At 40.2% G+C, this 13,813-nt stretch overlaps 1 protein-coding gene across 2 annotated transcripts; it reads left to right on the forward strand.

Moving 5' to 3' along the window:
* Window positions 1-2,540: 2,540 nt before the first annotated feature.
* LOC306988390 (uncharacterized protein) lies at window positions 2,541-11,503 on the forward strand. Of its 2 annotated transcripts, none has more exons than XM_079593341.1 (3): window positions 2,541-2,613; window positions 3,770-4,002; window positions 8,925-11,503. In XM_079593341.1, the coding sequence occupies exons 2-3, from the start codon at window positions 3,897-3,899 to the stop codon at window positions 10,472-10,474; spliced, it is 1,656 nt and encodes a 551-aa protein (XP_079449467.1). In that variant the 5' UTR covers window positions 2,541-2,613; window positions 3,770-3,896; the 3' UTR covers window positions 10,475-11,503. The 2 variants fall into 2 exon arrangements, with proteins under 2 accessions (XP_079449467.1, XP_079449468.1); XM_079593342.1 differs by having other exon boundaries at window positions 2,606-2,807.
* Window positions 11,504-13,813: the final 2,310 nt, after the last annotated feature.

Genomic DNA, 13,813 nt, shown 5'->3' on the forward strand with positions numbered 1-13,813 from the left:
CTCTCAGGGAACCGAGGTAACGTTAGTAACCGATTACGTTCCCTTTCGAGAACGGTCACTTCGTATTGCGTAGCTAATACGCAGTAGGAACGCAATGTAAAATGCCGCACTATTAGCAATTGACTACATCCTGCACCGAAGTCTAGGGCACAGCCCGAGACTCACAGTAAGGCATGAGCCACTTAATGAATCCCCGAAGGGAAAAATAAAATGGAACCAGACCTAAGTCGGGTCCTTATGATATATAAGGAGGAATGGACCAAAGGGCCAAGCTTGCTCCAAATATATATTACCACAAAGGACAATTTTGTGCTTATGACAGTAAATCGTGTTTAGCCTGACAAGACCGAGACCGTCGGGTCAGACCATTACACAGAGATGACTCTATTATGTAAACAGGGTACATCCATATTACAAAACCTGACAAATGTGGACGGCGAGGACCAGCCAGCCGCTGCACATATGTCTTCAATATGTAGGCTACACCACTGAACTAGGGATGGTGAAAACTAAGACATTTCTTGACCGACCACCGAGCCTCATTAGCCGGTTGAAACCGGTTAACCGATTAGTTTAAAATATGCTACGCTTTATGAAATAACAGCCATTTCGATCCGCGCCTGCAATTTCGCAACTCTGGCACATCTCTCTGCCGCTCTGCCTCCCCCTCACACACACACCGAGGAGCTTGTATGTAATCGGAGGACAAATGGCTCCTTAGTTTCGAAATGGTTTGGGTACAAGGTGATCGCGTTCAAAGTCGTTTCAAAGTCGTTTTAAATTACACCAAAAAAAACTCTTAACAGGTTAAGAGCCCAAGCCCACTCGAGCCCGAGGTTCGTCATGGCCACTGAGAGGATATGAAGCATCTCCGAGTCCGAGTTAGTCCTGGCGACACTAGCACTTGACTGGGAAAGGAGGGCGGGGTCAGCCGAGCCCGGCCACTCCTCTCTGGACGCAGCAATGGAAAGGCTGTCGTTGTGCACTTCCTCGTCCGATCCGCCGAAGGAGAGCTGAGATCTCACTGGGAGGGGCGCTGGTCAGCCTGGGAGAACAGGACCGGTAATGGTGACTGTGATGGCGAAAGCGAAGCACGCGGGGACGTGGCCGGCGTTGGCTCGCTTACGTCCATGTGCTCGGGGCTGCCGCTGGCTGCGGCGCTTCTTCCGCGGCCCGAGGAGGGCGGGAAAAGGAAGAGCGGTAGGAGCGGTGTTGCCGTCTTCATTGAAGAGGGCTAGCCGCGTCCGCAGCATAGAGATGGGCATGCTCTTGCACCGAGAGCAGCTTCCGGCAAAGAGTGCAGCTTGAGCGTGGGCAGGTCCCAGGCATCTTGTGCACTCCGTGTGCCCGTCCGTCTCATACAGATGGCATCTGCACAAGGTGCAGAGAGAACGAGGCATTTGCAACAATGCTTGCGCTCTCTAAAATTTGCTCTTTTAGACTGTGTGTCGCAACGGCGAACACGCAGTTTAGCAGTGAAAAGGATATAACGTTTGTCGCCGGATGGCCACAGGAGAACGGCGACAGAAGAGAAGCGGCTTCTAGGAGTGAAGAAGGCACTGTCCGCTGTAGGCGAGACTCGTTCTAGCTGAGATGGCTTGATTCGATGGCGGAGGCTTCGTAAGATGAGGCAGTGACGTGAAAGGTCGCTGAAGGAGATGGGTGACATAGATGGGCTTTTATAGCTATAAGCCACGCCCATTCTGGCGGCTCTGATGTGCTTGGCACCAAAGCTGCCTGATTGGTTTGCGCGTCTGAGCTGCCTCGCCATAGGGTGTGCAGTTGCCTCAGCACAGCCAATGGGCGAGGCGTCCAAAGACTCCATTTGTCCATTATTTATTTCTAAAGAAACCGGACAATGTATAAAAGGCTCCATTACTTTGTATCTTATGTTATGGCCCCGTAGAAGCCTTTTTTTTTTAAATAGGCTAACGATTGCGTCATAACCACTCGACTCTCTGTCGCACAGTCGAGAAATTACCGTGTAGACAGGCGGAGAAGCTCGCAAGCAATCGGGGGGACGTGGAGGCATAAAGTCCGATAAAGTCAAGGGAGAAGCCCACAGAGAGTGATAAAGTTGCTCCTGCTGCTAGCTCGTGGACAGCTAATTCTCACGCTCTCCGTCTCTGCGAGATTGGAATGATTCAGATTTCTCTCGGTACTAGAAGACTTACAACTGTCAGACAGGTTGCTCACGTCACATCTACGTCGTCAAGCTCAGTTTGAGCCTGCGCAGTACGGTCAGCCATTAGGAAGTGAGTGCTTCTAATTAGCTTCATTTTTTTCCGTTGAAATCTATGGGGTCGCTGTGTCCATTTCTTTTACTGTCTACGATTAATCCGCCACTGCCCTCACAGCAACGTTAAATCGTTTTTTGTAATTTTATGCTAAGGTAATTTAATACAAAGTATAGCCTAGTGTTATAAATGTGCATACAAAAAAAAAAAAAAAAAAACTTTGCAGGATTTACAATGCAACAGGTTAAAACCAAAACGCGACATCACAGTCTGTGAAAAGTGTCCATGGTCTACCCGGGCGATAGGTGGCGGTAATGCACTGTGCGTCTACGATCTGCCATAAAACAAGAAGAAGACGTCACTCTGTTGATGTGAGGTAAGAAGTTCACGGTGCTTCGTATACAATTATTAAAAAATAACACAGCTTGTTAAAGCGACATTTTACAGGCTCTTTTCTGTAATCTATTTTCTATATTCACCTGCTACAGAGCTATTTGTGTGTCTTTTCTGGCGTCTGCTGACTGACAAAATAGTTTAGCCTTGCAGGCAACGATGTGAGGAACTATAATGGTAACTTCATTAAGATCTGAGCGATTATTGTGTGCTTTTGTATGTTCGTCTGTATGATTGTTTCAATGTTTGGAGCAATAATGGTATTTACTGATATGTCACTTGTTCAAAAGTGAAAGTATAATCTGTAAGGGGAATTAATAGGGAATGATCTCGAATTAAATGACAGATTTAATTCATATCCAACACAAGTGGTAAATCTGAGTATGTAGATAAATGTGAAGGAAGCTTGACATTGGAAACATCATAATATTGCTTTGTTCTTTGTATTGAAAGCCGTTTCTGTACTTGGAAGAAAAAATGTTTATAATAAAATGTTTTTATGACAATATGCAGTGACTGTTGTTGTAAATTGAACTAGCTATATTTAGGTTCACATGGACATATGCTGCTGTATGGATGTTATTATAACTGGTTAATGAAATAATCTCCCTGATAAGACTTAATAAGAGGAAGTGTTACAATTAACAGCTGCTAAAAAGTCTCTTCATGTCAAAAATAGATAATGCTGTTAATAGAATGACCTACGCAGAAAATATAGATATGTAAAATATATGAATTTGTTTTAAAACAAATTAAATAACTTAATTACAGTCATAAAAAAATATATATTTAACTTGTTGCTGTTTTTTTTTCCTAAGGACAGAAATGGCTCTTTCAATAAAGTGAAAGTGTTTTTAAATGTTTTAAATGTCAAGCTTCCTTCTACATTTATCTACATACTCAGATTCATGTAGGCTACCTCTTGTGATGGATTTAAATGAACAGCCGCCGACAAGCCTCCTTGTGTCAGAAATAGATAATAATGTTAAAAAACGATTGTCCCTATGTGAATTTGTTTTAAAACAAATTAAATATCTTAAATTTTGATAGTTGGATAGATAAACTAACAAAATGCTTTAAGTGTGTGAATTAATGAAAGCATACATTTTTGATAACTGATTTATTTTTGATTTTTGCAGATCTGCTCCTACCACAGCAATTCACCTTCAGTGAAGCTCCTCCCACAGCGATTCACCAATACATGCTGATATATTCCCATCAGTCTACAAGTGAAGAAGATAGAGTTTGTGAAAGAACATTGAAAACATGAATGATCCAGAACCCTGCAGAATAAAATGGGAAGATACAGAAGAACAAAGCGGTGATCCAGAACCCTGCAGAATAAAACAGGAAGATACTGAAGAACAAAGAGGTTGGTGTTTATTCTTGATTCTTCAATAAGGTTATAAATCGTAAAGGCCCACTGGGGTGCTTTGAAATTTGCAGCGTTATTCAGTATGTTGACGTAATTTCCACTGAAACAGGAAGACAGCCTGGGACATATTGAGCAGCTCCTCCCCATTTTTTTTAAATAGCCAATATCGTTTCGTGTATGTATCACAGCTCGGCCAGACCCGTTGAGCTCGACAAAGCCACAGCTTATGACAGCAACAGTGTAATAGATTCCCATTTTAGATTTAATATGAAACTGTTACTTAAGCAAAATAGTGAACGTAATGAAGCTGAGAATGTGTAATTTAAAAGTGTTTAATTTATGTTGGTGCATGGCACCGGTGTTATAATCATAATTTGTTACATTTATATAATTTATTACGTTTATCTCTTCTACTCATCAGTAATCAAGTCTATCTAAACGTTTCTCCTCCTAATCTCCTCCATAACGCTTTAAAATACAGCATTCTGTGTAGAATTCAAATGGGTCCGATATGTTTTGTGGTCTGCGCCGACTCATGCATATGACCCGCACTGTGCTATCGTGTCTCTGTCTGGACTGGTACAGACTGTGTGCGCGTTGCTGCGGTTCGGGTGACACTAACGTGAAACCAGACTTCATTCGCCCCAAAGAAAAGCATATTTACACTGTCAGAATCATTCTGTTCGTGGCATCCAATAGTCACAAAGGGGCTACGTAACGTGATGGCTCGTAACTCGCTTGCACTCGGTCATCATTTTATTACTTAAAGGAAGACTGACGATCTAAGCTTGATTTTTACTTTTATTTTATCTTGACATATGCAGACATGATTTAACCAACACAATACGGTCAACAAAAAGTTGTCTCCCGTTACTTGCCCCTTCCAACACTAGCCCAAACAATCCGCCAAAGGAAATAATAAAGAAAACGGAAGTGATCACCGGTGCCCACGTGACAGTGAATAACCAATAAGAAAAATCTAAGAAATAATGTTTCTACATGTTCCCTATCCCCTATGTATTGCATTATGTGCCATTCACCATATAGAAAATAGTAATTGTGTGAACAAGTGACGGATTTACTTATTTGTAGTAGAGCTGCACAATTCTGGATAAATTGAGAATCACAATTTTTTCTGTGTAAAATGGAGATCGCGATTATACCACAATTCTGAAGAAAAAAAATTAGACAATTAAACAAAATAACATTCAAACCAGAGGTTCTGACAAAATGTTCTTTGCTCTAGTCTATTTAAAAATATATATCAATTTGAACAGAATGATTACAAAATTTGTCTCATTAGATTTACCCATTAGGAGAAATCAATTCAGTATTTGCATGCTGTCAGACACGGCTTTCTGGGTGCTCACTTTCAATGACACGAGTACCGAATTGAGCTCTCTTTCGCATTTTCTTGTTCTTGAATCACTGGCAAGGCTTAAAAACATGTAATGATAACTTGACAATGCAGTACTGGCCCGATCGATTAGCTGTCCAACACTTGCCGTTCGTGTAGTCCTTATTGTCGAGCCCTGCATTTAGATGTAGAACGTCAGTTCATGTGTACGCCTCTCTTTCACATTGAGTTTGTGTGTGTTAGAGAAAGCACAGAAGGCTCTCTTGGCCAAGTGTTCTTATAATTTACAATTCACAAAGACCCTCCCACTTTAGTTACTGTTGCTATGTCTGACAAGCCATGCCGCTCTCACGCCACACACCATGTTCTCACGCAGTGAAAAATACATCTCGGAGCAAAGAGGAGACTGACATCGCGCTGACAGACAGGACAGAGCAGGTTACTTTTGATATGAAACAAAGTCTCAACTTTAAAATGTTGTCATTTTTTAAAGACATTTAAACAAAATATACCGTTTTGTATGCCATGTTAAAGAGATTAGTTTTTAGTCTAGATTTAAACTAACGGAGTGTGTCTGCTTCCTGGACAATGTTAGGAAGTCTGTTCCAGAGTTTTGGTGCTAAATAGGAGAAGGATCTACTGCCAGCAGTCGATTTTGATATTCTAGGTATTATCAACTGGCCAGAATTTTGAGATCGCAATAGACGTCTTCCTAACATTTTTCGGGAACCAGACACACTCTGTCAGTTTAAATCTAGACTAAAACACATCTCTTTTACCTAGCATACACAAAACACATTCTAAACTTCTATAATTCAATGTTAGGCTGCATAGATTAGGTCAGCCGGAACCGGGAACACTTCCCATAAATCCTAACGTATTCGTTACATCATAAGAAGAATGGCGTCTACGCTAATATTTTATTCTCTGTTTACGGCAGTGCCCCGTATCCAGACCTGATGAAGGACATGCGCCTGGACACAACGACAATGTGGACCTTAAGTGCAAACTAGTCTGTCCCCTGTGAAGGCCTCCTTCCCTTCCCTTTACCTCTGTACAGTTAAAAAGTTGTCAAAATAATTCCAGTTCCCATGGCTACGTGGAAGCGATAAAAAATTCTGTATTATAAATTAAGGCCAGACAAGTAATTTTTTGAGGTCAATTTGTAAAGAAAGACTACACGCCTGCACACATATATATTAAATTGCACATACCTATAAACTAAAGACGTAATACACATGTGCACGCCGTCAGCGCTTTTTGACAGGTTCGCGTTTTTGAAGTTTGCGCAGAGATAACTTTTCTTTTTTTTTAAGACTTGCACCTTGGAACCTATTTCAAGGTTTGCGTTCTCGAACCACCAGGCACTGTTGTTGTGCGAATGAGCGGCCCGGAGCGTGTTAAGGGTTTTAGAACGGTGTCGTGTTAGAGGCCACTAAGTTAATTACTAATGATCTTTGCAATGGAAGTGAATCTATCAAAACTAACTTTAGCTGGACAATAACTTTATTCTAGATCTGCTGTAAAGCCAAAACTATCGTTGTTACTTTAATTTCCTATGCTTTTCTAATTTCCTAACTTCCTGCTTTGAAAAAATCTATATTGTTAAAAGCGCCATATAAATGGTGACTTGACTTAATAAAATGTCTCTGAGTTGTTGCCATATCTGAAAAGCTTTCTTCTTGGCAATGTACGTGACACCTAGGGCTGTGTATTGGCAACAAAATCATGATACGATACATATCCCGATACAGAGGCAACAATACGATATACACTGAACAAAACTATAAACACAACAGTTTTGGTTTTGCCCCCATTTTTCATGAGTTGAAGTCAAAGATCGAAGACTTTTTCAATGTACACGAAAGGCCTATTTCTCTTAAATAATGTTCACAAATCTGTCTAAATCTGTGTTAGTGAGCACTTCTCCTTTGCCGAGATAATCCATCCACCTCACAGGTGTGGCATACCAAGATGCTGATTAGACAGCATGATTATTGCACAGGTGTGCCTTAGGCTGGCCACAATAAAAGGCCACTCTAAAATGTGCAGTTTTACTGTATTGGGGGGTCCGAAAACCAGTCAGTATTTGGTGTGACCACCATTTGCCTCACGCAGTGCAACACATCTCCTTTGCATAGAGTTGATCAGGTTGTTGATTGTGGCCGGTGGAATGTTGGTCCACTCCTCTTCAATGGCTGTGCAAAGTTGCTGGATATTGGCAGGACCTGGAACACGCTGTCGTATACGCTGATCCAGAGCATCCTAAATATGCTCAATGGGTGACATGTCCGGTGAGCATGCTGGCCATGCAAGAACTGGGATGTTTTCAGCTTCCAGGAATTGTGTACAGATCCTTGCAACATGGGGCCTTGCATTATCATGCTGCAACATGAGGTGATGGTCGTAGATGAATGGCACAACAATTGGCCTCAGGATCTCGTCACGGTATCATTGTGCATTCAAAATGCCATCAATAAAATGCACCTGTATTCGTTGTCCATAACATACGCCTGCCCATACCGTAACCCCACCACCACCACCACCAAGGGCCACTCGATCCACAACGTTGACAGCAGCAAACCGCTCACCCACACGACACCATACATGCTATCTGCCATTTGCCCTGTACAGTGAAAACCGGGATTCATCCGTGAAAAGAACACCTCTCCAAAACTGCGATTGTGAGGCCGGTTGGATGTACTGCCAAATTCTCTGAAACGCCTTTGGAGACGGCTTATGGTAGAGAAATGAACATTCAATTCACGGGGCAACAGCTCTGGTGCCAATTGCACGCTCCAAACTTTCGACATCTGTGGCATTGTGCTGTGTGATAAAACTGCACATTTTAGAGTGGCCTTTTATTGTGGCCAGCCTAAGGCACACCTGTGCAATAATCATGCTGTCTAATCAGCATCTTGATATGCCACACCTGTGAGGTGGATGGATTATCTCGGCAAAGAAGTGCTCACTAACACAGATTTTGACAGATTTGTGAACAATATTTGAGAGAAATAAGCCTTTTGTGTACATAGAAAAAGTCTTAGATCTTTGAGTTCAGCTCATGAAAAATGGGGGCAAAAACAAAAGTGTTGCGTTTATAATTTTGTTCGGTGTATATCACAATACGGGTCTGCACTAAACTTCACCTCAGCAGAATTTAGGTTAACATTGCTAACTATGCAGACCAGGCAGTTGCCCTCTGCATAATGAAAGGCCTCTGTAGCACTGTATAACAATATATTGATTTATGTCTGGCTCACTTTATGCAACCATATTACTAAAATTTTGAACATGTTGCAATCTGACGTGTACAATGCACTTAATCAAACATATCTAATAGGTATCACTACAAATCCTGTAATTTGTGCTGGTAATGTTTTAAAAATAATAATTGGATGATAAATGTACCAAATTCCAAATAATGCATCAAAATGATCACACTTTCTACTATTATATCAGGGTTCACATTTCTCTTTGTTTTTTTGTTTTATTATTTGCTGAAAATCTAACTTTTGGAAATTTGCACTTTAAATTTTTTTTTTTTTTACTTTAATTTTAGACCTGATAGAAGAGAACATGGTGATTGAAGAACCGTTTGAAGTGGGGGAGAAACATCATGTCAAAACTGAAGATAAATCCTTGAGTCCATCATTGAAAAGAGACAAATTATGTTTCACTTGCCCTGAGTGTGGAAAGAGTTTCCCATACAAGCAAAGTCTTGAACTTCACATTAGAATTCACACTGGAGAGAAGCCTTTCACATGTAATCAGTGTGGGAAGAGTTTCTCACAAAAAAAAACCTTTACCGAACACATGAGGATCCACACTGGAGAGAAGCCGTACACATGTGATAAGTGTGGGAAGAGTTTCACACAAAAAGGAAACCTTAACAAGCATATGAAAATCCACACTGGAGAGAAGCCGCACAAATGCGATCAGTGCGGGAAGAGTTTCACACAAAAAGTAATCCTTAACGAACACATGAGGATTCACACTGGAGAGAAGCCGTACACATGTGATCACTGCGAGAAGATTTTCACAATAAAAAGAAATCTTAATGAACACATGAAAATCCACACCGGGGAGAAGCCATATGCATGTAATCAGTGTGATAAGAGTTTCACACAAAAAGGAACCCTTAAGGATCATTTGAAAATCCACACTGGAGAGAAGCCGTACGCATGTGATCAATGTGGGAAGAGTTTTACGCAAAAAAGACAACTTAATGATCACATGCGAATCCACACTGGAGAGAAGCCGTACACATGTGATCAATGTGGAAAGAGTTTCAGAAAATCAAGTGTTTTTAAAGTACATCTGCTTACTCATTCTAGAGAAAGACTATATAACTGTGACCAATGCGGTAAAACATTTTTTAGGGCAGATTTCCTGAAGGACCACCTGAAAGTTCATACAAAGGAGAAGCCTTATGTCTGTTATATGTGCGAAAAGAGTTTTAGTCAGATGGGTGCATTAAAAATACACCAGAAAAGACACAGCGGTGTGAAGGATCATATTTGTTCTGAGTGTGGGAAGACTTTTTTTACTGATGGTGCACTGAAAGTGCACCAGACTGTTCACTCTAGAGAAACACCTTACAAGTGTTCATACTGTGACAAGAGTTTTAAACGGTCAGTATATCTGAAAATACATGAGAGGGTCCACACTGGAGAGAAGCCACATGCATGTGATCAGTGTGGGAAGAGCTTCACACTAAAAGGAAACCTTAACGTACACATGAAAACCCACACTGGAGAGAAGCCTTACACATGTGATAAGTGTGGGAAGAGTTTTGCGCATAAATCAACACTTAACGAACACATGCAAATCCACACTGGAGAGAAGCCATACATATGTGATCAATGTAGGAAGAGTTTCACACGAAAAGAGCACCTTAATGAACACATGAAAATCCACATGGGAGAGAAGACGCACACATGTGATCAGTGTGGGAAGAGTTTCACACAAAAAGGAAACCTTAACGAACACATGAAAATCCACACTGGAGAGAAGCCGCACACATGTGATCAATGTGGGAAGAGTTTCAGACATAAAGGAAACCTTAACGTACACATTAAAAGCCACGCTGGAGTGAAGCCGTACACGTGATCCATATGGGAAGAGTTTCAGAAAATCAAGTATTTTTTAAGTACATCTGCATACTCATTTTAGAGAAAGACTATATAACAGTGAGTAGTGCAGTAAAAAAAAAAATTCACGCCAGATTTCCTAAAGCACCACCTGAAAATGCATACAAAGGAGAAGCCTTAAATGTGTTATTTGTGTGGAAAGAGTTTTAGTCAGCTGAGTGCTTTAAAATTGCACCAGAAAAGAGACCGCATTGTGAAGGATCATGCACCAGACAGTTCACACGGTGACGAGATTCAAACGGTGAATATTTCTGAAAATACACGGGAGGATCCAAACTGGAGAGAAGCCGTATCACGTATTCATGTGTAAAGAATCTTTCATTTAGTAGTTTGAGTTCTGATCTTGTACTTCCATTTGTGCTGCTGTCTAGTGCTGTATCAGATATTATTTGTATAATCGATTAATCAAAGATTATTAGAACGATTAATCGACTGCTAATTAATTATTTCAGAGTTTAATCAGGCTTTAATCACTTATTTAGCTTTTGCAGTTTGTTAAAATATACCAATTTTTGTTAAAATGTTGAATTATACTCATTCTAACTAATCAATAAAACAAGGAAATCACTTCAGTTTTTGAAAATGTCTGTAATAAACTTTGAGTCAGCTGAATTGACCTACAATATATTACCAAAAGTTTTGGGATGCCTGTCTTTACATGCGCATTTGAAATGACATTTAATGACATCCCATTCTTAATCCGTAGGGGTTAATAAGGAGTTGGCCCACCCTTTGTAGCTATGACAGCTTCAACCCTTCTGGGTAGTCTTTCCACAAGGTTTAGTAGTGCGTTTATGGGAATTTTGATCCATTCTTCTAGAGGCGCATTTGGCTGCAGTCTTCACTCTAATTCATCCCAAAGGTGTTCTATCGGGTTGAGGTCAGGACTATGTGTAGGCCAGTCTAGGCCATTCCCATTTAACCTTAAGCCAAATCACTAAGCCCATGCACTGACTCATAGTACAATGACAAATAAAGATCTTAAACCAAACCAATATAGTAATGTCCTATATAATGAATGTATAATAATTGCGTGGCTTAAATCCTGGCCATCACATAGCTCATCCATGTCTTTTTTTTATGGACCTTGCTTTGTGCACTGGTGCCCAGTCATGTTGGAACAAGAAGGGGCCATCCCCAAACTGTCACCACAAAGTTGGGAGCATGAAATTGTACAAAATGTCTTGATATGTTTAAGCATTTAGAGTTCTTTTCACTGGAACTAAGGTACCAAGCCCAACCCCTGAAAAACAACCCCACACCATAATACCCCCTCCACCATCGTGGCTGAGTTGCAGTGGTTCTGAATTACTTCCACTTTGTTATAACACCACTAACAGTTGACCGTGGAATATTTAGTATAGTGAGATTTCACAAATGTACTTATTGCACAGGTGGCAATCACAGTACCACGCTTGAACTCACTGAGCTCCTGAGAGCGTCCCGTTCTTTCACAAATGTTTGTAGAAGCAGTCTGCATGCCTAGGTTTTGATTTTATACAACTGTGGCCATGGAAGTGATTAAAACCCCTGAATTCAATGATTTAGAGTGGTGTCCCGATACATTTAGCAACATAGTGTATCTCCTTCAAGTTTTCTGTCCTCCTCAGAAGTCATCAATACAAAAGGGCATTTATTTCAGAACACATAGAGGGGTAAAATATTCATCTACAAACAATCATTACTAGTATAAAATTACAATTATTATTCAATTATTTTTTACATTACAAATAAATATTTTTGGCACACAAAATGAGATGACAAGCTGAGAGACATTCACCATTTAATTCACTGTATGAAAAATTAACTTACTGACTTATTCATTATTCTGCCTAACATCTCCATTTGTAAGCCATATTGAAATAGAACAACATAAAGGTAAGTGATAAGAATCGGATAAACTATATATTTTTTTAATTCACAACATTTACTTTCCTAAAATGCCTTATAGTGTTATGATGATCAAACCAGAGATGAGCTAGATCTAGTAAAACTTTGCAAACCAAACTATCACTTTGCTGTAATCATGTTTATATTCTCATCGTTTCCATCTCGACTCGTGCCGTGATGTTTCCACTTTAATGATTCAACATGTAGTTTTTTTGTTCCCTTGAAATGACAATTCCCTATCAGTCAGTCACATTCGACTTTACATCAGGTGACTGACGAATTGGGATCTCGCCTGAGAGCCCAATCACCTTAGAGTGTAAAAAAACTAGCCAATGGACATTGGCGAGCGAGATTTGCATCGCAAACCACGCCCCGTGAAGCGGGTATATAAGGACGTATGCAGCACTCATCCTTTAAAAGGGTTAGTTCACCCAAAAATGAAAATAATGTCATTAATGACTCACCCTCATGTCGTTCTAAGCCCGTAAGACCTCCATTCATCTTCGGAACACAGTTTAAGATATTTTAGATTTAGTCCGAGAGCTTTCTGTCCCTCCATTGAAACTGTATATACAGTACTGTCCATGTCCATAAAGGTAATAAAAAGATTATCAAAGTAGTCCATGTGACATCAGTGGGTTAGTTAGAAGTTTTTGAAGCATCGAAAATACTTTTTGGTCCAAAAATAACACAAAATAAGACTTTATTTAGCATTATATTCTTTTATAAATATTTTTAACTGTGTTCCGAAGATGAACGGCGGTCTTACGGGCTTAGAACGACATGAGGGTGAGTCATTAATGACATTATTTTCATTTTTGGGTGAACTAACCCTTTAAGCTTTCACTTCGGAGTCAAGCGTTTCGTTTGATTCTGTCTACAATCAACCTTCAACTATGTTCTACAAACCCAAATGTAGCTCTCCAGACAGTTTTTGGTGTGACGAGTCAGCAGTGGTCGCCATTCAAAGAGTATTTCCTCTGCATTCATTGCAGTTAAACTAAAAGAGTTCTGTTCACACTGCAGGCTTTTAATAGTTTTACATGCGGTGCAGCAACCATTTCCCTGTGCGCTTTAGCACGAAAAGAGCTTTTCCTTAAACATAGCATAAAATTATGTTATTCTGGAAATTATAAGTTTCAGTACAATTTAAATAAATGTATTTATATATTTGCACACATAACAATAATAATCATAACCTATAGGTCAAAACATTGTTAAATTTGGAACATTGCAGCCAAAAGAGCTGGCTCTAAAGAATTCAGACAATCGAGCAAGTTCGCCAAGCTGTTAACAAGCTGCTCACAACTAAGGCCGAATTTGATCTGTTAGCTAAAAATTAGGCAATTGTAGCATTACAAAATTCTCACTGTAAGCATAATGAGTTTGGTGTAAAAGGGAGTAAATT

This window comes from Phoxinus phoxinus (genome assembly GCF_949152265.1).
Source record: "Phoxinus phoxinus genome assembly, chromosome: 20".
NCBI lineage: Eukaryota > Metazoa > Chordata > Actinopteri > Cypriniformes > Leuciscidae > Phoxinus > Phoxinus phoxinus.